At 36.1% G+C, this 26,004-nt stretch overlaps 1 protein-coding gene across 4 annotated transcripts in view; it reads left to right on the forward strand.

The window, feature by feature from the left end:
* The window catches only part of CEP83 (centrosomal protein 83), a 201,458-nt gene that overhangs the window by 38,248 nt on the left and 137,206 nt on the right, over positions 1 to 26,004 (forward strand). For all 4 annotated transcript variants that reach the window (XM_030819844.1, XM_030819842.1, XM_030819845.1 and 1 more), the window contains exons 2-5: positions 7,170 to 7,443; positions 7,917 to 8,067; positions 16,436 to 16,528; positions 18,729 to 18,860. In XM_030819844.1, the coding sequence (XP_030675704.1) occupies positions 7,271 to 7,443; positions 7,917 to 8,067; positions 16,436 to 16,528; positions 18,729 to 18,860 (549 nt within the window). In that variant the 5' untranslated portion in view covers positions 7,170 to 7,270. The remainder of the gene's footprint in view (positions 1 to 7,169; positions 7,444 to 7,916; positions 8,068 to 16,435; positions 16,529 to 18,728; positions 18,861 to 26,004) is intronic.

Below are 26,004 nucleotides of genomic sequence, written 5' to 3' on the forward strand. Positions count from 1 at the left end.
TCATTATTTATCTGGGAATCAGCTTTTAGATGTACTATTTTTCCTGCCTTGAGTTACTGAATATTTTTTCCTATATTGTGGCAACTTTGTGCTTCTGCTTTTCACATTTAGATCTTCAGTCCAACTAGAATTAATTTTAGTGTGTAATAAAAAGAAAGGCGCAAGTTTCTTTTTTTCTACAAGGTGATCTAGTTGTCCCAGTGGCCTTTATTGAAGACTCTCTTCTCCTTATGGTTCAGCAAAACCACCTTTGTTCTAAATTATCTTATACGGGTGGGTCGGTTTATGGGCTATATCCTGTTTTATTGGTCTCTTGGTCTATAATTAAGCCAATGGCATACCATACCATCTTAATTACTGTATATTTATAGTAAGTATTGATATATAGTAAAGTCTTCCCATTTTTTTCTTTAAAATCATTTCCTCTGTTGTTGGCCTGGTCTTTTGTATTTCCACATAAATTTTTGAATCAGCATGTTAAGTTTCTCACACATAGAGACACATTCATTTGGATATTAATTGATATCACATCATCTGTAGATTGGGGAGAATTTGTCTCTTTAGAATGTTTTCTAATCCATACACCTAGTCCATGTCTCTATTAGGTCATTTTTAGTTTATTTCAGTAGCCAGCCACAGTTTTCCTATAATAAATAGTTTGCACATCTTTTTACCTAGGTTTTTGATATTTTTTATGTTATTAAGAATGTCTTTAAACATACTTTGTTGTTAAAGAATATCACTATTGAAAAAATAAAAAATATTTTGTTGCTGGCATATGGAATGCAATTAATTTTTGTATGTTGCTCTATCTACCGATCTTGCTAACTTGCTTTTTCTAATTATTTTTCTGTAAATTTGTTTAGATTTTCTACATACACAAACAGAACATCTGTATATAAAATTTTTTTTTTTTTTTTTTTAGTTTTTATACCTTCTATTCCTTTGTTTTGTTCCAGTTCTTCAATACAATGCTGAATAAAAGTGGCAATAATGGACTTTCTTGTTTTGATCACATTCTCAGAAAAAGATGTTTTAAGATTTTAAAGTCAGGTATGGTGTTTTAACATACTCTTTTTATATACACCTTTGATGAGATTGATGTACTTGTAAGTTTCTAGTTTGCTGGGTTTATTTTTCTCCTTTTTTATTGTGGTGAAATTAATATAGCATAACATTATTTTAAAGTATATAATTTAGTGGCATTTATTACATTCACAACATTGTGTAAAAACCACCATTATCTAGTTCCAAAACATTTTACCACATCAAAGAAAATCTTGTACCCATTAAGCAGTCAATTCCCATTTCCCCATTCCCTTAGTCCCTGGCAATCATCAGTCTACCTTCAATGTATTTATCTATTCTGGATATTTCATATAAATGGAATCATACACCAAGAACAGGAATGGTAGGTATTTTATGTTAGTTCTGACATTCCCTGAGCTGCTTATTTATTTTGTGTGTCTATTTTCTGTCTATTGTTCAGCTGAGTAATTTCTGTAGTTCTATCTTCCCTGTGCATTAATTCTCTTCCTCTTCCTATTTCTGCTGATGAGCTCATCTAATATTTTTATTTTGGTCATTGTATTTTTTTCTTTTTTTTTTTTTAAAGACAGAGTCTCGGTCTGTTGCCCAGGCTGGAGTGCAGTGGCAGAATCTTGGCTCACTGCAGCCTCTGCCTCCCAGATTCAAGCTGTTCTCCTGCCTTAGCCTCCTGAGTAGCTGGACTACAGGTGCATGCCACATCACCTGGCTAATTTTTGTATTTTTAGTAGAGATGGGGTTTCACTGTGTTGGTCAGGCTGATCTCGAACTCCTGGCCTCAAGTGACCCACCTGCCTCAGCCTTCCAAAGTGCTGGGATTACAGGCATGAGCCACCAGGCTTAGTTTATTTCAGTTTAAAAACTGTATTTTTCAGTTTTAAAATTTCCATTTGGTTCTTCTTTTTACCTTCTTTTCTGAGACTTGTATTTCTTTGCTGTGACCCTCTTTTCATTTATTTCAAGCTTGTTTGTCATTGTTTGTTTAAGCATTTTTATCATCAGTGCTTTAAAGTCTTTGTCAAATAACCATAACATCTCTGTCATCATAGTGTTGGCTTGTTATCTTTTTTCATTCAGTTTGAAATTTTCATTCTTGATATGATCAGTGGATTTCTTTTTTTATGTATGTATGTATGTATTATTTTTGAGATGGAGTCTCCCTCTGTTGCCCAGGCGGGAGTGCTGTGGTGTGATCACAGCTCACTGCAACCTCTGCCTCCTGGGTTCAAGTGTTTTTCCTGCCTCAGCCTCCTGAGTAGCTGAGATTACAGGCGTGCACCACCACACCCTGCTAATTTTTGTACTTTTAAGTAGAGATGGGGTTTTGCCATGTTGGCCAGGCTGGTCTCGAACTCCTGACCTCAGGTGATCCACCTGCCTCAGCCTCCCAAAGTGCTGGGATTACAGGCATAAGCCACTGTGCCTGGCCAACCAGTGGTTCTCTATTGAAACTTGGACATTTGGGACATTATAATATTGTGGATTCTATCTAAACCTTTTGTTTTAGCTGGCTTTTTCTGACACTTTTCTGGTAGAGGAAAGAGGGCATACTACCTTGTTATTGCCAGTTTGGGATGGAAGTAACAAGGTTTTTTTTTTGTTTGTGTTTGTGTTTTTTTTTTTAAGAGATGGGAGTCTTGCTTTGTTGCCTGGGCTAGAGTGTGGTGGCATAATCATAGCTCACTGCAGCCTTGAACTGGGCTTAAGCAATCCTCCTACCTTAGCCTCCCAAGTACCTGGGCATATAGGCACATGCCACCATGCCCAGCTAATGACTTTTTTTTGTTTGTTTTTGAGACAGGGTCTCACCGTGTTGCCCAGGCTGGTCTCGAACTCCTGGTCTCAAGCAATCCTCCCACCTCACCTTCTGAGTGGCTGGGATATGCAGTCACAAGCCATAGTGCCTAGCAAGTCGAGGTTTCTAAGTTAGCCTCTGTTGACACCTTTTTTTTTGGGGGAGGGGGGTTGTGGGAGGGGTCTTTGTTATTGCCAGGTAGCTGTAGTTCTGGCTCTCTATGTGATCTTCACTGATACCCTGGAGAGGGTAACCTCATTACTGTTGGTGGTTGTGCCTGTCCTAAATCTCCACGAGGCCTTCTGTGCCAGCATTTCAGTGGGGTGAGGGAGGTCCTCTTTGTTAAAGAGGAAAGTTTAGGTTTTCCATGTGGTCTCCTCTGACATTGCAGGGTCATTGAGCTTTATTATGGTTCAGGGAGCAGTGAAGTTTCTGTTTTCTAGTGAGCCTTCTTGTGCACCATCTTGGCCCAGTATTAGGGTATTTTATTACAGCCTAGCTTGGCTTCCACCTGATCTTTGCTTGTGTGGATGGAGGTGGAACTACAGTTTTTGTGTGTGTGTGTGTGTATGGTATTTGGATAGAGTAGATTGTAATTGTCTACATATTATCTTGCTAAGCTCCCTCTTTTTTGTTCCTTTGGCTAGAGAGTAGGCTTTTTTGTTCAAGACTTATTTGTCTGAATTAATTGGTGTTTCCTGGCTGCCAGTTTCTTCAACTCTGTGTCTGAGATATATGAAAAAGAAAACCCAGGGAACTAAACTCACCACTGTTATTTGTCCTTACATTCTCAGGTCCATAGCTGGTCAGCCTTCTAGTCTCCATTATTCAGTCTTATGTTTGTCATGTACCTAAATCCAAGACTCTTAGTTATATTAATGAGTATAAAAGGAAAATGTATATCTGCTCTGTCTTCCTCAAAGTAGAAACCTTTATTCCATAAGTTTTAAAACGGAGTATCAATTTTCATTTAGTACTACATATTTTCTAATTTCTATTTTGACCTTTTCTTTGATTCATAAGTTATTTAGAAATGTATTTCTTACTTTGTAAGCACATGTGGCTTTTCTGGTTATTTTCTGTATTGAGTTTAGTTTAATAGCATTGTGGTCAGAGAAGGTATCTTGTATGATCTTGGTCTTTTAAAATGTTTAAAATTTTTTTAAAATACCTGGCATGTGGTCAATATTTGTAAATGTTATGTGTATACTTGTGAGGAGTGTGTATTCTGTATTTACAGGGTGTAGTCTTCCATATGTCAGTTAGGTCAGCATGGTTAATTGTGTTGTTTAAATTATCTGTGTTCTTATTGATTATTTTTTTAAATCTTCTTGTCCCATTAGTTACCAAGAATAGTGGTGAAATTCTCCTCCTATCATTGTGAATTTGTCTATTTCTCCTTATAGTTTTGACAACTTCTGCCTTACATATTTAGTGGCCATAGTAAGTGCATATAAATTTAAAATTGTCACATCTTTCTGGTGTATTTAACCTTTATCATTATTAATTTCTCTCTCCATTTTAAATAGTGGGGGTTTTTGGCCTTAAAATCTACTTTTATTATTTTTTCATTGACAGCAATCAATAAGAAAATCTTGTTTTAAAAGAGAAGATCAAATTTTAGTTTTGTATCAGTGTACTTTTGATATGAGGAGTCAATTTTAAGACAAACCTATAAACAATTTACTTTTCATTTTAGCCAATTTGTTCACAAAATTTCTTTCATAAGATTCATCTCTCACAAACCTTTCATAATTTGCCCAGACCTTCTACAACTTGCTCAATCCTTTAGTTTTGTCTTATATTTCTGTTTTTTATATTGAAACAATCATTTTGCCTTAGGACAAAAATTTACTTCCCTTTTTTTCTATCATTTCAACCACATAAGATTTTTTTATACAAAAATTACTGTCATTCTCTTTTCTTACCAAAAATACATTCTCATAGTTTTTTGTATCTGTTTTTTACTTGTTCCTTTCTGCCTTGTTTTCATGTTTTTCCAAATTCATATTTTGAAATAATCTTTCAATAACTTCTGAATTAGACAAATTACTTTTTAAATAAAAACACATTTTTATGTTGTTTAAAACAATTTTTTCACCAAAAACAAATTTTGTTTTTTTCTTGTACACTTTGCATACAGAATTCTATGTATTAACTAGAATTTTAACTCTTAGTAATCTTAATTTTTAGTTAAATCTTAGTAATCTTAACTTTTAGTGAAAACCTAGGAAGTAAGCAATTTTGGGCTGTCACATATCAACATTTTATGAATACACATTTTATAATCTTTAAAAATGTATTTTTCCATAGAATAATTTTTAATGTGGAGCCAAACATATTTATTAACCCCCAAATATTTTTTCTTCCTATAAAGCTTTAGAAGCCAAGAGCAAACCTAAACTTACATTTAGGAATTAGTGTTTCTTTATTTTAACTTATTTGGGGATTGCTACTACAATAAAGCAAGTCACATGAATTTTCTGGTTTCTCAGTGCATAGAAAAGTTATGCTTACACTATACTGTAGTCTGTTAAGTTTACAATATAATTATATCTTAAAAATGTAGATACCTTAATTGGAAAGTACTTTGTTGCTAAAAAATGCTGTTGATCACCTAAGCCTTCAGTGAATAATCATCTATTAGCAGGCGAAGGGTCTGGCCTTTCTGCTGATGGCTGCTAACTATTTAGATGGTTGCTGAAGGTTGGGATGGCTGTAGCAATTTCTTAAAATGAGGCAACAATGAAGTTTGCCATATCAGTTGACTCTTCCTTTCACGAAAGATTTCTTTGGAGCATGATATTCTATTTGCTAGCATTTTACCCATAGTAGAGTAAAAATTGAATGCCGTTTTATGATGCAGTTTATTAATTCCTTGGCAAATGTATACTTTTGGCAGGATAATTTTGTGGTAGCTGCTAAGATAGCGCATTCTGTGTTTACAAAGATTGAATCCCAGTGCACGTTAAACCTAAGAGTAAGGAGTATAGTGTTCTTGAGGGACTTTTCCGTCTCTATTAAAATATAATTTCAGAGGAAACCAAAACAACTGCAATTATAGTTTAAAGATTGTCTTAAGTAATACGTAGATATCACACTAATTTATCAGAGATGGTATAATTCAAGCAAGGCTGAATAATTTAATGGTTGGTTTGCATAGGACGAAGATTTTTTTTGTTGTAAGAAATGATTTATAATAACCCATGACTAAGGAAGATTCTATCATGAAAAAAATATGTATGTGTATGTGTGTGTGTGTGTGTGTATAATATGTATTATGGGACTAGGGAAAGAAATTAAAGGAGACAGCTATTTTAATTAAAATTTTTTTCTTAGTTATAAGAACACTTTGAAACATCATTTTTTATTTCTAGATGAAATAAACAGTGACGTTCGTAATACTGAGTCAGTGCTTTTGGAGGTAGGTGAGATTTAGTTTTCTCTTAACACAGTGTATAACACATAGGAGTTGATCAATATTTATGTGTTGACTAATTTCTCATGTGAATCTGCAGTCTGGGTGCAGCTTGCCTTGTGTCAAGTAAAAGACCCTTCAAAGCATTAATCATAGACATAGTTACTTGCTGAAGTTCACCTTTTGAAGACCTTGATTCTCCCTAGCCAATTACCAAGTTCCAAATAGCTTTTCCTCTGATTTGGGAGAATGGATTTTGTACCAGGATCTATAATTGAAGCTTACTGCAGTAGCTTCAGGAAACATGACTCTGGTTTGTGAATTTAAGACTACCTAAACTGGGAAAGTCTGTGCTTCTAGTGGAGCTAGGTTAATACTTGAAGATGTGATTTTGATGGTCACAGAAGCTGCGTGGAAGTAAAGAAAATTGTTCAAGGTGTGATTCAGCTTTATATTTGCGTTTTGTTTTATGAACAATTAAAATCTGAGAATTGGGCTTTGTAATAAAAATGATAAGGAGAGGCTGGGCATGGTGGCTCATGTCTGTAATCTCAGCACTTTGGGAGGCCGAGGCGGGCAGATTGCCTGAGGTCAGGAGTTCGAGACCAGCTTAGCCAGCATGGTGAAACCCTATCTCTCTACTAAAAATACAAAAATTAGCCAGGCATGGTGGCAGGCGCCTGTAATCCCAGCCATTCAGGAAGCTGAGGCAGGAGAATCGCTTGAACCAGTGAGGCGGATGTTGCAGTGAGCCGAGATCGCACCATTGCACTCCAGCCTGGGCAACAGAGCAGACTCCTCCCAAAAAAAAAAAAAAAAAAGATGAGAATAATAAAAGTGATAAAAATATGTAACATTAAAGGAAGCTTACGTTTACTGATCGCAAATTATGTTTATTTCTCTGTGCAGGTATAATTTGGCCTCCTGAGATTCTGCATTAGTAAGAAAGGAGTGGGAAATACCCTTGGAAAGAAAACTAAAGCAGTAAGAAAGCCAAAACTTATTTTTACATGGTTGTCAGCACATTTACCGATATGGACACTTTTCCCAACAATTTTCCTCCTGGTGGAGACAGTGGATTGACAGGTTCTCAGTCGGAGTTCCAGAAAATGTTGATTGATGAAAGGTTACGATGTGAGCATCATAAAGCTAATTATCAGACTCTGAAGGCTGAACACACAAGGTAAATTACTTAAATCTAGAAGTGGGGTTTGGTTTTAAAAAGCTATTGGCATTATCTTGGCTGAATGTTTGCTATAGAATATAGTATAATTTTGTTATTTTGCAATGTATACATTTAAAACTTTTTTAATGTAGTAAAATTTTTACTTTAAAATTATTTTGTTCCAAACTAAGTATGATATCAAGTGGGTTGTGAATTTATAAGCCTTATTTTGAAAGTAGCAAGACGTATAAGATTAAATGTATCCAGATGGCTAAATGTGTTCCCCATCTCCCACCAAAGTAAAATTGCATTCCAAAACTACAGTGTTAATAATTAAATGAAACTCTGTAAAGAAAAGATATTTGTGGGTTTAAAGGAATGTGTGATATTGGTCTTGTTTTTCTGTAGTGTTGATTGACTTTACATAAAGTAATGCAATTAGAAAGAAAGGATTTACTCAAAATTGAATTCTCTTTAAAAAAAAAAACCAGGTTGCAGAATGAATATGCACAGTTACAAAATGAACTCAAGCACCTGTTTAATGAAAAGCAAACTCAGCAGGAAAAACTTCAGCTCCTGCTTGAAGAACTAAGAGGAGAATTAGTAGAGAAAACTAAAGACTTAGAAGAAATGAAACTGCAGGTGAGAAAATATATTTGAGTTTTGAGTTAGTATAAAAGCAGTCAGATACATAGTGGAAGTAAGTAGTTTTGGTGAATTTGGCAATTTCTGTCTATATCCTTAATGATTACTTTGCTGTATCTCCACGTGGTACAATTTAATCTTCTTTCATATATTTTAGAATGTTAGCTACCATGTAAGGGAGCCATGTAACTGTTATGTAAATTGGTATTATATTGCCTATTCTGATATAAATAATATTTAACAATTAAGATTAGGGAAAAAGTGAGTTTGAATTGATAAAAATTCAGAATTAAAGAATTTTTTTAAAAGAGTTACTAATATTTGTATATGCATTATAACTGAAGGTAAGCTAAGAAAAGACAGCTGTGCTTAAGGAGCTTCTTAAAAGAGACTGTAAAAACAGTATGTGCACATAATTTATGTGTACATTGTAAAGCAAATGGGTTTGTAAAGCAAGAGATAGTTGTCTCCGAAGTGTTGAAGTACAGTTTCTTTAGATCATTTTCACGCTATTCATTTTTTCATTTGTCTGGAAAATAGAGCAAAGCCAGACTTTAAACTCCAGTCAGATTTCCTGTAAATTTCAAATTAGTAGGTTCTCACGAATAATATTTTCCCGTATTTAATCTCTGAAGAGCACCAGCTATTTATTTCTGCCTAACAATCTGCTTGGTACAAATAATAAGGTATTATTAATATTAGAGTCAGAAGTTCATAGAGTAAGAAGGCATCTTTCAAGTCACCTAGTCTGGCATATCACCCAAGTCTTAGATATCCTTTGACAGAAGCCTTGTAAGTTTGTCATTCAGTAACTTTTTCAAATCTACCATTGCTGGGAACGCCACTAAGCCTGGCTTGGAGCCTCCACTGTGCTCACTGTTTCATTCCTAGGTATATTTAGGACATTTAAATATACAAATAGAAACCTCAGAAATGTAAATTGAAGAGGGAAATGTAATTTAAGCCTGTAGAATCAGTGCATTAATTTGTTTTGCAAAAATTTAGAGCCCTGTATGAATGGAAGCTGTGAATGCTGAACCCAAGATATTTGAGAGATTCTTCAGGTATTGCAAATTTAATTATTCTGTTTCATGAGAGTGACATCTAAACGTGATTATTTGTACCAAGCACATCCAGAAAGTAAGTAAAGAACATCCAGAAGGCTGGAGTAGTTATATTAATTCAGATAAAAGAGACTTCCAGACAAAGAGTATCACTAAAGATAAAAAGGACGTTTTATAATGAAAAAAGGGTCAATTCTTCCAGAAGATGATACCTTCAACAAGTAACTATGTCTCTATGCCTAGTTTTCTCATGTGGTAAAGGGGATAAAAGTTTCTGCTTAACAAGAGTTGTGAGGACTAATGAGATAACATCTATATTTTTACTACCATACTTGCCACATAGTAAATATTCATAAATGATGACATGTTTATTTGAATTCAGGCTTCATGAAGGCAGGAACTTTTTTTCAGTGTGTCTTCAGTGTTTAGGATAATGCCTAATAAACATCTATTTGTTGAATGAATGACGTGAAAAATTGAAATAAATGAATGAATTGGGATTGTTGTTCATATATTGCACTGTCTATGTCAAACATACCTAGATCCTCAGCATCTTAGAGTTGGTAATCATCTAGTTTTTCTTTGAATCTATTATAGGTTGAGTTGTATCCCCAACCAGGATATGTTGAAGTCTTAACTCCTAGTACCTCAGAAGGTGACCTTATTTGGATGTAGGGTCATTACAGTTGTAATTAGTTAAGCTGATGAGGTCATATTGGAGTATGATAGGCCTTTAACTCAATATTACTGGTGTCCTTAAAAAAAGAGGAGAAGAGAGATGGAGACAGATGGGGTAGAGGGGAGCACTTTGTGATGGTGGAGGCAGAGATTTAAGTGCTCCAGAAGCTAGAAAGAGGCAAGGAAAGTTTCTTCCCTGCAGATTTTAGGGGGAGCAAGGCCTGTCAACACACCTTGATTTCAGACTAATAGCCTCCAAAACTGTGAAAGAACAAACTTCTGTTATTTAAAGCTGCGTAGTTTCTGGTATTTTATTATGGCAACCTAGGAAACGAATACACTGTCCAAAGCAGAATCCTTTTTAGAACATCTTTCAGACAGGACTCTCTTCATTCTCTACTTCAGTGCTTTCAGTGCTAGAGAACCTGGTGAACTTTCTAAAGTGATCCAATTGTATTTATAGATTAAAGTATGTTAAACATTTTCTCTCTCCTATTAAAATGAAGTCATCTACCCTGTAGCCTCCCTGTTGGTAACTTTGGATGTTCCTCCATGTGAAAACTTCCCAAATGTTTGCTCACAAATATAATTTATCTAGTAAGGCTTCTGTTTTTTCAGGTAAACATATCTAGTTTCCGTGTGATATTTATTTGGCAAAAATAAGCTAAAGAAACATCATGTATACATATAAACACATATTTTGAAGCAATTTAGCTATTTGTTTAATGGATGCTTGCAATTTGTGCAAATTGTTAGTTTAGAAAAGTAAATTCAACAAAGATCAAGAAATATTTCAATGAAGGTTTATGAAAGATGATTATTTTTAAAATATACATGCATTGTCTAGTCTACCTACAAAAATACTTTCTAAGATTTAATGTCATGTCTTTGGCTTTTATAGGAAAAAGATATAAGAGATATTCATTTCTAGAACATTTCTGCATCAGTAGTGAATGGGAATGATAATAGTGCCTAGCTCATAGGATGACTGTAAGGATGAAATGAGACAGTGCATAGAAATTGTTAGTTCAGGCTGAGCATGGTGGCTCCCACCTTGAGAACTTCAGGAGGCAGGAAGATCACTTGAGGCTAGGAGTTCGAAACCAGCCTGGGTAACATAACTGGGTAACTCTGTCTCTAAAAAGTAAAGTAAAATAAGTTAGCCTGACATACTGGCATGCACCTGTAGTCCCAGCTACTAGAGGCTGAGTTAGGAGACTTGTTTGAACCTAGGAGTTTGAGGCTTCAGGGAGCCGTGGTTACCCCACCACACTTTACCCTGGGCAACAGCGTGAGACCCTGACTCAAAAAAAAGTATTAGTACGGTACTTTGATCTAGTAAGATCTATAATGTTGTTATTGTGTTACTATATACCATGTTAGCAAAACCTTTTTGAATATGGGGATCATTTGATATATTCTAATAAAACTAAATGGAAATTACTTTACCAATGATTAATATGCTCTTTTTGTGCTAATGAAAACTGTATAACCTAGTATACAGTTTCCCATTTTGTTTTGGCTGCTGGGAAGCTCAGATCAAAGTATAATACTCAGTTTCAGTCATTAATTTATTAAGAATTTTTGGCACAGCAGTATTTGCCTTCTTAAAGTATTCTTTGTAAAAGATTGGCCTATTTTAGATTATTAAATGGCAAGTACTGCAGTGTTAAAGATTTGTTTTTATAGATTTAAAATAGGTAATGACACCTAGACTATTGTATGATAAAGCATTCTTATGTTTCTTTGGAGACAAGTAGTGGCAATATTCCATTAGAAGTCTAAGACACTGCTGGGTGCAGTGGCTCATGACTGTAATCCCAGATCTTTGGGAGGCCAAGGTGTGTGGATCACCTGCGGTCAGGAGTTCGAGACCAGCCTGGCCAACATGGTGAAACCCAGTCTCCATTGAAAATACAAATATTAGCTGGGTGTAGTGGTACATGCCTGACTTCCCAGCTACTCGGGAGGGTGAGGCACGAGAATTGTTTGAACCTGGAGGCAGAGGTTGCAGTGAGCCAAGATCGTGCCATTGCACCCCAGCCTCGGCGATAGAGCGAGACTCTTTCTCCAAAAAAAAAAAAAAAAAGTAGTCTAAGACAGAATATTTTTTCCTAAAATGGGATGGGAAAAATCCACTAATTCAGTCAGTGTCTTGGTTTATGTGTGCTTTGGAGGTATACGGGATAGGAGAGGGAGAGATGGGGAGAGACAGAGGAAGAGAGAATTTATTATGTGTGTGTTTGTTTTTAATAAGATTCCTAGGAGGTAAGAAAAAGTTAGAGATCCTTTGTCAGAGACCTTAGATCAGAAGACCCCTAAACTGTTGTATGCTGTTAGATTGCACAGGCCAATGGTGAGGTGCACACCATTATAGGATTTAAAGCACTGTTGTTTCCAAGAGGCACCTGTGATGTAATTGAACATATAATATTAGAAGCTGCATGGATATTGTGCAGCTGCATCACTCTACAGGGTGGTGAGCACAGGTTATCTTTGTTCTTTGTAATGCATTTTATCTGGTTTTTTGGCTGCTGTTCTCTATTGCTGGTTTTAAGCAATTTGATTGACATACTTTGCAGTTTTCTTTGTATCTGTAGTGCTTGAGGTTTATTGAGTTCCATAGGTCTATGGGTTTACAGTTTTTATCAAACTGAAAATTTTTGGAGATTACTTCTAAAAATATTTTCTGTCTCTCATCTCCTTTGGAGACTCTTAATTACATTCTAATATTAGACCACTTAAAGTTCTCCCATAGCTTGCTGATGTTGTTTATTAATTTATTTTTAGTGTTTTTTGTCTCTGTGCTTCATTTTGGTTAGTTTCTGTTGCCATGTTTTCAGATTCATTGATTTTTTCTTCTGCAGTATCTAACCTGCCATTAATTCCATGCAGTGTAATTTTCATCTCAGAAATTGTAGTTTTCATCTCTGGAAGTTCAATTTTTTTTTTTTTTTTTTTTTTTGAGACAGAGTCTCTCTGTGTTGCCCAGGCTGGAGTGCAGTGGGGTGATCTTGGCTCACTGCAAGCTCCGCCTCCTGGGTTCACGCCATTCTACTGCCTTAGCCTCCTGAGTAGCTGGGACTGTAGGCCCGCCACCACGCCTGGTTAATTTTTTTTATTTTTTATTTTTAGTAGACATGGGGTTTCACCGTGTTAGCCAGGATGGTCTCGATTTCCTGAGCTCGTGATCTGCCTGCCTTGGCCTCCCAAAGTGCTGGGATTACAGGCGTGAGCCACTTTGCCCGGCCTTGGTCTTTTTATCTCTATCCAACGTGTTCAGTCTTTTCTTTAGTTCTTTGAACATATGGAATTCAGTTACAATAACTGTACGATAAAGTTATAATGACATCTGTGTCATTTCTGGGCCTGTTTTAAGTTTATCCCCCCTGCTCCCACCACACACACACACTCACTCTCTCTGTCTCTCTCTCTCTCTCTCTCTCTCTCTCTCTCTGTCTCTCATGCTTCTCTGCATGCCTGGTAAATTTTTATTGGATGTTAGATATTGTGAACTTTCTTTTTAAAATGTTGGATTTTTGTTGTTGTTGTTGTTGTTTTGTTTTGTTTTTGGGACGGAGTTTCACTCTTGTTGCCCAGGCTGGAGTGCAATGGAGTGATCTCAGCTCACTGCAGTCTTCACCTCCCAATATTTTTATATTCTGATACATGTTCTTGAGCTTTATTTTGGGACACAGTTAAATTATTTGGAAACAGTTTTATCTTTCTGGGTCTTGCTTTTAAGATTTAAGTGGGAGCAGAGTAGTATTTAGTGTAGTGCTAATTATTTCCCACCACTGAGGCAAGACTCTTCTGAGTACTATAAGAATTTCTTTATGAAACAAAGGATTTTAATCTGATTTTGGGGAACAGAAACTATTCTTAGGTCTTTGTGAGCTCTGTGTATTTATCCTTCTAATCCCTTCAGGTGTTTCTTTGCCTAGCCTTAGGTAGTTTCCTTGCACACATGTGTTAATCAGTACTCTACTGAATGAGTCAAGACTTTTTGTAGGTCTTCATAGTTCTCTTTCTGTGCCCTCTTTTCTCTGCTACCGTGTCTTAGGACTCTAACCACCCCACTGTCCCTGGATGCTCAGTTTCATCTCCTCAACTCAGGGAGTCCATCATGACTGCGTGGGTATCCTTTCCTGTGCCAGGTCCTGAAAACTCTCAAAGCTCATCTTCTATGTTTTGTGTCTCTCAGGGATCTGCCTTTTGCTTTCTTGTCTAGTGTCTTGCAAACTGTTTAATTTTTGTCTGTTTTGTTTGTTTCAGGCAAGAGAGTGAATCTGGGCTCTTACTCTATCTTGGCTGAAAGTGGAAGGCTTTTTACTTTCAGTTAACTTTCGGTTTTGGAAATCTCAAACATGTAATGCATTCCCATGTACCCATCATCCAGCATTAATAATTATTCATCCTGAGCCAGGCTTGTTTGATCTACTACTTTCTCCCACCCACTCCTACTTTTTTCCTCAATGTTTCTGTATTATTTTGAATCAAATAATATTATTTCAACAAATAATTGAGTATATATCTCTATAACAAACCAATGCAGTTTGTCTTAAAAGCATAATCACAATACCTTTGCCATATTTAAAATACTTATTCATTAATACCTTTTAATATCTCACCTTTGTTCAGATTTTCTTAATTTTCCCATGGTTTTGCTTGCCTAGTTGTGAAGTTAGATCATTTGAAACAGGAGCCATGTAAGCTTTACCTATTAATCTCTTCCTTTTAATTGCTACCTCATCTTTGGACTCTTGATATTGTCACCCAGACTTGATATTTGATACCGTAAACCAGATTATGACATGAGCTTTCTATCTGGTTTCTTTGGCTCCATTTACTGCCTCTTCTTCTCACAGCTATAGCTACTCTCCCACTAAAGCTTTTGATTCACCTTGCTTCTTTGTAAAATATAGATATGGTAGTGTCACTCTTAAGCTTAAAAACCTTCAGTAAATAAGGTACAGAAAAGTATATGTACAATATCCTTTTTATATAGAAATCAAAAGTGATATACATGCTTGTGTATCTGTAGATTGTTTTAGGAAGGGTACATAAGAAGTTATTAACAATGATTGCTTCAATAGAAGGAAATTGGATTACTGAAGTGAGAAGACTTTTTAGTCTTTTGTTTGAATTATTTATGTAATTGTATATATTCATTTTAAATAAAGTAAATTTTTAAAGTAAATACTATTGAATACTGAATAAATAATAAGAGTCTAAGCCTGGTATTCAGGAACCTTTCACTCTTTGGCTGCAACCTATTTCCCTTTTGTTTCCAGCCAGGGTGCAGCCCTCCAAGGTGGCATTTGGAAATGTTACAGTGTTTAGATATTTCTACCAGTGTGAATATAGGGTCCCACGATTTTAAATTTTCTGTAGTACTTAATGTGGTCCCATTCAAAATGGCTTTAACTCACCTTTGAAAATCACTTTTCTCCCATACAGTCTCTGACACTCAGGCAAATTAAAATGTTACCTGGCTTGAGTTTGGGTTCTGTAAGCTTTCTATATAAGGGTTCTATATAAGCTTTAGTTTTCCCATTCTTTGATGCATCATGCCTTCTATCCTAAATGTGTTTTCGCTTTTTTACCTGTCTGATAAGCCTGTATTGCCTACTTTTATAGTTATTTGTGTGTATGAGTTATTTTTAACACCAGAGTTTGAAGATTTTATGGGGAGATATGTGCTTCATGTGAGTTTTTGTGATCTTTATAAAGTTATTTAGATACCTTGTGTGCCTCAGTGTAGCTATACTGTGGGATCGTTGTAGGAATTAAATAAAGTAATGCATATAATGTGCTTAGAACAGGATGGTATGTAGGTTACAGTGCATTGTACAATGCTTTATATATAGTAAGCTCTCCATCCAGTAAAATGTAATATTTTGAATACAATATTTGGACTATTCATAAAAAAGGAAACTGAACATTATCATTTTTATAGAAAATAATATAAATACAAACTTTAGATTTTTTTTTTCTTTTTACAACTAGTATTTGTTCCTCCTTCATTCATGAAATAGTAGTTGAGTGGTTCCTATGTGCCAGACATTGGTGCAAGGTATTGGGAATACAACGGTGAATAAAGACTGTGTCTTCCCATATAAAAACTTACATAAATATTTAATTACTTATTAAAATACGAGTTCTATAAAAGAGTGTGACAAGGAGAAGCCTAAATTAAGTACAGTGTGAAAGTAAAAATGAGCCTTTTCTAATTGAAAATAAGTCTGAAAGGTTCTCTTTGGTATAACAAATTGTTACACTTTTATTTTGCCTGCTTTGGAAAATAACTAGACTATTAGCCATTGTATACAACATGATAGTCTTAGCTGCCAACATAGTTATTCCCGACAATAGCAATAATAATCAGTAATTGTCTTTACTTCATGTTAATGGAATTTTTGACATCTCTAAGAGGCTGAAATTGAGATTCTTAAAGTGTTATTTCAAATGATGAATCTATTCGTATAGTGATCACCGTAAAATAACTATATTGCGAAAACTTTCATGAATTCCAATGTCATAATTAGGAGAGAGGCTTTGAAATATGGAGAATTCTTGATTTTAATGTGATTTTATATTGTTTGCATTTCTCTACATATTAGATATTAACTCCACAAAAATTGGAATTGCTAAGAGCCCAAATACAACAAGAATTAGAAACTCCAATGAGAGAACGTTTTAGGAATCTAGATGACGTAAGTAACTTATGTTGTTTACTATGCATTTATCCTCATGGGATCAAAGTCTTGATGGAAAGCATCATTCCCCAACCCCAAAACCCTGCAGTAGTTCCCCCTTTTACTCAGTCATTACGGTGGCCTCTACAGCTTCACAGGATTGAACTCCCATTACCTCTCTGATCTCCTTTCCTTTTTCCACATTGGCCTACTGATGTTTCTTTGGCACTCCAGAATTGGTGCATTTCTTTATTTTTATTTTTAATTTTATTTTTTTTTTAATTTTTTTGAGACAGAGTCTGGCTCTGTTGCCCAGCCTGGAGTGCACTGGCATGATCTCAGCTCACTTCAACCTCCACCTCTTGGGTTCAAGCGATTCTCTTGCTTCAGCCTCCCAAGTAGCTGGGATTATAGGCACGCACCACCGTACCTGGCTAATTTTTGTATTTTTAGTAGAAAGGGGTTTCACCATATTGGCCAGCTGGTTTTGAACTCCTGATCTCAAGTGATCTGCCTGCCTCGGCCTCCCAAAGTGTTGGGATTACAGGCCTGAGCCACCATGCCCAGCCGAATTGGCACATCTCTTTTGCCTTGAATACTCTCCCTCCAGATATGTCGTGGCCAACTTCATCTCTTATAAGTCTTTGCTAAAATGTCACTTTCTCAATGGGGCCTACTTTGACTGCTCGCATCTACCTATTTAATATTGCAACCTGCCTTTCCCATTACTGCTTAGACCTTTAGACCCCCTTACCTTGCTCTGTTTTTTTATTTTTTTTTCTGGTATACATACCTTCTACTGTGCTATATAATTTGCTTATTTATTGTGTTTATTTTCTGCTTTACCACCTCTAGAATGGAAGTTGCATGAGAGGAGGAACCTTTACCTGTTTTGTTCATTGTTATATTCCAAGTTCCTAGAACAGATTTTGGTATACAGTAGGTGCTCAATTAATATTTGTTGAAAGAGAGAATGAGTTTCATGCCACTTCATAAAAGTAAAAATCTGTTACAGTTTTACTTCAGGTTGAGACTAGTCTCCTTTGGTGAAGTGTTGATATAATATGACTAAATGCTTAATAAAGGGGACAGGATAAGACTGCAGATAATAAGTATATTAGATACTTGGTAGACATTTTATATATGTTACCTTATTTAACAAATATACCTGGCCTTATTCATACAAATGATTATTGTCCCCTTCAAAATGGGCCCCTTTGGAGAGCTGTAGTCTAGTGATGCGGTAATTGCCCAAAACCGTTGTAGAATCGTCTTTTATAATGGCTTCCTGGCTTGATAATATGATCTTTCTAACACATTCCTAGTGGCAAGCCATTATGGTTTGGGAGTAGATTTAAATTTTGTAAATAAACAAAATCAGACCCAAGATAAGTGATCAAGTTCAATAAAAACTTTTTTTTTTTTTAATCAAAGCAAAGTATATCTGCAGTAAAATCATGAAACCCATTTTCTTGGTTTACAAACTGGCTTAGAAATCATTGAACTAAAGATTAATGGTGAGCTGGGTATTTTAGGAGACATGCTTTCTTTCCTTGTTATCGAATTTCCTGTTAGTGTCTCCTGTATCTTTCTGCCTTGTTGCCTGAGTTTCTTGTTGGGTATTCAGAATGCCAGCAGCTTTCATAGAGTACTGTTAGGAAGCAGGATGAGAACACTCCAGGGAATTGCATGTGTTCCTGGGTAGTTGGTAGAGCTGATGCTGCATGTACTTCAGGTTGGTCTGTTGAGTTGAACTATCATTGTAATATTTAATTAGATGTTAAAATGCTGTACTAAATATTACAATAACCTTTTATCTCTTTTGACTTCGTTTTACTTACACTAAATTATACATTTAAAAAATCTCTATTTTGAAAGGTGTGCTACATTCTTACATGTTATTTTATTTAAGTCCAGAGATCAACACTTTCCTCAGACTATACACTTTTATTATAATGAGAACCAGTGAAGAAATAAGATTAATTGAATGGTAATTTACTTTTTGGATATCTTTTCAGGAATGTACTAATTCTGTATGTAGGATAGTTGTTATGAGGACTTTTCCAAATTCATTTGTATTTCTGTTAAATTTATTTTTTACTTTTAGAGTGGCTGTCATTATAATGTAATTTAAAATTATATTTGTAAAAGTGATTATTAGAGTGAGTACAAATTTTGTTTATAAATCTATGATAAATGCATTCTCCCTTTAATTTAGGAGGTGGAAAAGTATAGAGCTGTATATAATAAGCTTCGCTATGAACATACATTTCTCAAGTCAGAATTTGAACACCAGAAGGAAGAGTATGCACGTATTTTAGATGAAGGAAAAATAAAATATGAATCAGAGGTAAGTGATTGATTATATGAGTTTCTTCATTATTGTTCTGGTCAACACAATTTTATAATTATATATTTTAAAAAATTTCAAATTAGAGTTGATTGTATACTTCTATTAATTGATGATGGAGTATTCATCATGATTTTCATCAGCTCCGTATCAACAGTTTTCTTGTGAAAGTTCTGTTTTGGCTGTAGATTTTTAAAATTCTATTTATCCTTTATTTTGTCCAGCCAATGGAGATAGACAACTTTGGGGAGTTTCATGATACAAAGTCTTTTGTCTCATATAGCCACAGAGATGGACTTCTCTCTGCAAATATAGTTAGTGTGATTCCTTACTTAGCATTGTTCTTTCTGCTTCTTGGAACCAAACCACATATAGGAAAGCACTAGCTGTCAGCCTGTGCACTTTGATATAAACAGGGGGTTTATACCTTAAAGCGTACCCATCAACTTCAAGAAATAGACTTTGTTTTTTCTGCCATTTGCAACTGAAATGTTCTCTCTATGCTGCCTACAGCATACATTCCCACTTCATCTCCATTGGTTTTTGCAGGCTTTCTACTCGTTTTGTGGTTTGTCTCCTAGTTTTGCCTGAAATGGGGTTACTGTTTTTCATTCGTCGTGTTGCTTTTGGAATATTTTTCAAATGGAAAGAGAGAAATACTAAATTTATCCTGCCATATTCATAAAAAATAGGTTGGTATCTATAGTTACGTGAAATATGCTGTTTACAAACATATCTACATTTTAAATTTATTGCATTGTCTTTATTTAGAATTAAGAGTTAAAATATACTTACCTTCCTTTACCAATTACTAAATATTTACAGTGTTCTAGGCATCTAATAAAAACTAAAACTGTTCTATTTGGATCAGACTGATTTATTCTTATTAGTGAGCAAAGTGCCATGAGTGTTTCATCTGTAAGAAGCTATATGAACCTTGGAACATTTGTGTCCATTGACAGTGTAGTACCAGAACACTATAAATATTTATAATAGTTTTTCACATTTAAAAAACTCTTTATAGCTTTAAGGCTTTAAGTGCTTTATTCACATATTATCTCACTTCTATTACAATAGTCAGTGAGATGGGGCTGGACTGTCTTATTTTCTTTGATTCATTGATCTAGAGGAGGTCTTGCTCTGTGGCCCAGGCTGGAATGCAGTGGCACAATAATAGCTCACTATAACTTGAACTCAAGTGATCCTCCTGCCTCAGGTCCCCAAGTAGCTAGGACCACAGGCATTTACTACCTCACCTGGCTAATAAAACAAACAAATAAACAAAAAATACAAAAACTCTTGTAGAGATGGGGCCTTGTTATGTTGCCCAGGCTGATCTCGGACTACCGGCCTCAAGTGATCCTCCTGCCTCGGCCTCTCAAAGTGCTGGAATTAGAGGCATAGGCTATCGTGCCCAACCCTTATTTTCTTCATTTTAAATGAGGAAACTAAGGCACAAGATAAGTGAATTTATTGGGGGAACCCACCCCCAATATTTCAGTGTAGGTTCTGTTTTCCATAAGTGTCAGCTGGCTGAGAAATAAAGAGAAAGAGTACAAAGAGAGGAATTTTACAGCCCAGCCACCAGGGGTGACGTCACATATCGGTAGGACCGTGATGCCCACCTGAGCCTCAAAGCCAGCAAGTTTTATTAAGGATTTCAAAAGGGGAGGGAGTGTAAGAACAGGGAGTAGGTCACAAAGATCATATGCTTCAAAGGGCAAAAAGGAGAACAAAGATCACAAGGCAAAGGGCAAAAGCAAAGATCATAAGGCAAAGGGCAAAAACAAAGATCACAAGGCAAAGGGCAAAAGCAGAATTACTGATAAGGGTCTATGTTCAGCGGTGCATGTATTGTCTTGATAAACATCTTAAACAACAGAAAACAGGGTTTGAGAGCAGAGAACTGGTCTGACCCCAAATTTACCAGGGTGGGGTTTCCCAATCCTAGTAAGTCTGAGGGTACTGCAGGAGACCAGGGCGTATTTCAGTCCTTATCTCAACTGCATAAGACAGACACTCCCAGAGCGGCCATTTATAGACCTCTCCCTAGGAATGCATTCCTTCCCCAGGGTATTAATTATTAATATTCCTTGCTAGGAAAAGAATTTAGCAATGTCTTCCTTATTGCACGTCCGTTTATAGGCTCTCTGCAAGAAGAAAAATTTGGCTCTATTTTGTCTGACCCCGCAGGCAGTCAGACCTTATGGTTGTCTTCCCTTGTTCCCTGAAAATTGCTGTTACCCTATTCTTTTTCAAGGTGCACTGATTTCATATTGTTCAAACACGCATGTTTTACAATCAGTTTGTACAGTTAACACAGTTATAGTGGTCCTGAGGTGACATACATCCTCAGCTTATGAAGATAACAGGATTAAGAGATTAAAGTAAGACAGGCATAAGAAATCATAAAAGTATTAATTTGGGAACTGATAAATGTCCATATTAAAATGAAATCTTCACAATTTATTTTCCTCTGCCATGGCTGCAGCCGGTCCCTCCATTTGGGGTCCCTGACTTCCACAACATGAATTGTTCAAAGTCTCAGAGAATGTCAGCAGCCAGGTTATAGTAGAACTCAGATATACCAACTCCCAGCCCACAGCATGTTTTATTTGTTTTAGTCAGTTCCCTTATTGTTTTAATTTATTGCCATTATATTATATTGGCATATGCCATAACATTTACAAAATGCCCATTCTCTCCAGCTTCAGCTTAAGAGGGAATGGGGGGAGGCCATACATAGACTAAGTCCATGTTCAATGTTGCACTCCTACACTTTGCACAAAGAAGAATTTGTAATCTCCCACCCAGACCCTCAAACCCACAAACCAGTCCACCACTCACATTCCATATGCCCTAAACCTGGGTCTTGACAATGTGTGGTCAACACAAAACCTGGACCTTACCCATTCGAAGGTGATCGGCAGTTTGAAGTTGCCACTCTGATTATGGGCCATGCAGCAACTGCAATTTTGTTAAGTAGCCAGTAATACATACACTACATGTGATATAAAGGGTTTTGAATCCATAATTATGATAGACTTAAAGGAATTGCGTGTAAAAATTTGTGGAAAATAGGAATGATAAAGATTTCTAGCCTAAAATGAAGATTTAGTATATTGAAGAGAAAACCCTAAGATTTCATATAGTGGTGCTTTATTTTATACTTTCCTTCTAAAATCTAATGATGATATTTATCTGGTAAGGATTATTTGTATTCTCTAGTTTCTTAGTTTTGTTGTTTTTGAAATAGTGAAACCTGCTTTTGAGAAGTGTCTGTTCATATCCTTTGCCCACATTTTGATGGGGTTGTTTGTTTTTTTTCTTGTAAATTTGTTTGAGTTCTTTGGAGATTCCGGATATTAGCCCTTTGTCAGATGGGTAGATTGCAAAAATTTTCTCCCATTCTGTAGGTTGCCTGTTCACTCTGATGGTAGTTTCTTTTGCCATGCAGAAGCTTTTTAGTTTAATTAGATCCCATTTGTCTGTTTTGGCTTTTGTTACCATTGCTTTTGGTGTTTTAGTCATGAAGTCCTTGCCCATGCCTATGGCCTGAATGGTATTGCCAAGTTTCTTCTAGGGTTTTTATGGTTTTAGGTCTAACATTTAAGTCTTTAATCCATCTTGAATTAATTTTTGTGTAAGGTGTAAGGAAGGGATCCAGTTTCAGCTTTCTATGTATGGCTAGCCAGTTTTCCCAGCACCATTTATTAAATAGGGAATCCTTTCCCCATTTCTTGTTTTTATCAGGTTTATCAAATATCAAATGGTTGTAGATGTGTGGTATTATTTCTGAGGCCTCTGTTCTGTTCCATTGGTCTATATATCTGTTTTGGTACCAGTACCAAAAGCTATTTTAGTTGCTGTAGCCTTGTAGTATAGTTTGAAGTCAGGTAGCCTGATGCTTCCAGCTTTGATCTTTTTGCTTAGGATTGTCTAGGCAATGCAGGCTCTTTTTTGGTTCCATATGAACTTTAAAGCAGTTTTTTCCAATTCTGTGAAGAAAGTCATTGGTAGCTTGATGAGGATGGCATTGAATCTAAATTACTTTGGGCAGTATGGCCATTTTCATGATATTGATTCTTCCTATCCATGAGCATGGAATGTTTTTCCATTTGTTTGTGTCCTCTTTTATTTCATTGAGCAGTGGTTTGTAGTTCTCCTTGAAGAGGTCCTTCACATCCCTTGTAAGTTGGATTCCTAGGTATTTTATTCTCTTGGTAGCAATTGTGAATGGGAGTTCACTCATGATTTGGCTCTCTGTTTATGGTGTATAGGAATGCTTGTGATTTTTGCCCATTGATTTTGTATCCTGAGACTTTGCTGAAGTTGCTTATCAGCTTAAGGAGATTTGGGGCTGAGATGGTGGAGTTTTCTAAATATATAATCATGTCATCTGCAAACAGGGACAATTTGACTTTCTCATTTCCTAATTGAATACCCTTTATTTCTTTCTCTTGTCTGGTTGCCCTGGCCAGAACGTCCAACACTGTGTTGAATATGAGTGGTGAGAAAGGGCATCCTTGTCTTGTGCTGGTTTTCAAAGGAAATGCTTCCAGTTTTTGCCCATTCAGTATGATATTGGCTGTGGGTTTGTCATAAATAGCTTTTATTATTTTGAGATACATTCCATCAATACCTAGTTTGTTGAGAGTTTTTAGCGTGAAGTTCTGTTGAATTTTGTCAAAGGTGTTTTCTGCATCTATTAAGATAATAATGTGGTTTTTGTCTTTGTTTCTGTTTATGTGCTGGATTATGTTTATTGATCTGAATATGTTGAACCAGCCTTGCATCCCAGGGATGAAGCCCACTTGATCATGGTGGATAAACTTTTTGAGGTGCTGCTGGATTTGGTTTGCCAATATTTTATTGAGGATTTTCGCATCAATGTTCATCAGGGATATTGGTCTAAAATTCTCTTTTTTGTTGTGTCTCTGCCAGGCTTTGGTATCAGGATGATGCTGGCCTCATAAAATGAGTTAGGGAGGATTCCCTCTTTTTCTGTTGACTGGAATATTCAGAAGGAATGGTACCAGTTCCTCTTTGTACCTCTGGTAGAATTCAGCTGTGAATCCGTCTGGTCCTGGACTTTTTTTTTTTTTTGGTAGGCTATTAATTATTGCCTCAATTTCAGAACCTGTTATTGGTCTATTCAGAGATTCAACTTCTTCTTGGTTTAGTCTTGGGAGGGTGTATGTGTCTAGGAATTTATCCATTTCTCCTAGATTTTGTAGTTTATTTGCATCGAGCTGTCTATAGTATTCTCTGATGGTAGTTTGTATTTCTGTGGGATTGGTGGTGATATCCCCTTTATCATTTTTTATTGTATCTATTTGATTCTTCTCGCTTTTCTTCTTTATTAGTCTTGCTAGCAGTTTATCAATCTTGTTGATCTTTTCAAAAAACCAGCTCCTGGATTCACTGATTTTTTTGAAGGGTTTTTTGTGTCTCTATCTCTTTCAGTTCTGCTCTGATCTTAGTTATTTCTTGCCTTCTGCTAGCTTTTGAATGTGTTTGCTCTTGCTTCTCTAGTTCTTTTAATTGTGATGTTAGGGTGTCGATTTTAGATCTTTCCTGCTTTCTCTTGTGGGCATTTAGTGCTATAAATTTCCCTCTACACACTGCTGTAAATGTGTCCCAGAGATTCTGGTACATTGTGTCTTTCTTCTCATTGGTTTCAAAGAACATCTTTATTTCTGCCTTTGTTTCGTTATTTACCCAGTAGTCATTCAGGAGCAGGTTGTTCAATTTCCATGTAGTTGTGTGGTTTTGAGTGAGTTTGTTAGTCCTGAGGTCTAATTTTATTGCACTGTGGTCTGAGAAACAATTTGTTGTGATTTCTGTTCTTTTGCATTTGCTGAGGAGTGCTTTAGTTCAATTATGTGGTCAATTTTAGAGTAAGTGCAATGTGGTGCTGAGAAGAATGTATATTCTGTTGATTTAGTATGGAGAGTTCTGTAGATGTCTATTAGGTCTGCTTGTTGCAGAGCTGAGTTCAAGTCCTGTATATCCTTGTTAACCTTCTGTCTCATTGATCTGTCTAATATTGACAGTGGAGTGTTGAAGTCTCCCATTATTATTGTGTGGGAGTCTAAGTCTCTTTGTAGGTCTCTAAGGACTTACTTTATGAATCTGGGTGCTCCTGTATTGGGTGCATATAGATTTAGGATAGTTAGGTCTTCTTGTTGAATTGATCCCTTTACCATTGATCCATTTACCATGACCTTGTCTCTTTTGATCTTTGTTGGTTTAAAGTCTGTTTTATCAGAGACTAGGATTTCAACCCCTGCTTTTTTTTTTTTTTGCTTTCCATTTGCTTGGTAGATCTTCCTCCTTCTCTTTATTTTGAGCCTATGTGTGTCTTTGCACGTGAGATGGGTCTCCTGAATACAGCACACTGATGGGTCTTGACTCTTTATCCAATTTGCCAGTCTGTGTCTTTTAATTGGTGCATTTAGCTCATTTACATTTAAGGTTAATATGTGTGAATTTGATCCTGTCATTACGATGTTCGCTGGTTATTTTGCCTGTTAATTGATGCAGTGTCTTCATAGCATCGATGGTCTTTACAATTTGGCCTGTTTTTGCAGTGGCTGATACCGGTTGTTTGTTTCCATGTTTAGTGCTTCCTTCAGGAGCTCTTGTAAGGCAGGCCTGGTGGTGACAAAAATCTCTTAGCATTTGCTTGTCTGTAAAGGATTTTATTTCTCCTTCACTTATGAAGCTTAGTTTGGCTGGATATGAAATTCTAGACTGAAAATTCTTTTCTTTAAGAATGTTGAATATTGGCCCCCACTCTCTTCTGGCTTGTAGGGTTTCTGCCGAGAGATCCGCTGTTAGTCTGATGGGCTTCCCTTTGTGGGTAACTCAACCTTTCTCTCTGGCTGCCCTTAACACTTTTTCCTTCATTTCAACCTTGGTGCATCTGACAATTATGTGTCTTGGAGTTGCTCTTCTTGAGGAGTATCTTTGTGGCATTCTCTCTACTTCCTGAATTATGAATGTTGGCCTGCCTTGCTAAGTTGGGGAAGTTCTTCTGGATAATATCCTGAAGAGTGTTTTCCTGCTTGGTTCCATTCTCTCCATCCCTTTCAGATACACCAATCAGACGTAGATTTGGTCTTTTCACATAGTCCCATAT

The sequence above is a fragment of the Nomascus leucogenys genome, chromosome 10 (genome assembly GCF_006542625.1).
Source record: "Nomascus leucogenys isolate Asia chromosome 10, Asia_NLE_v1, whole genome shotgun sequence".
Taxonomy (NCBI): domain Eukaryota; kingdom Metazoa; phylum Chordata; class Mammalia; order Primates; family Hylobatidae; genus Nomascus; species Nomascus leucogenys.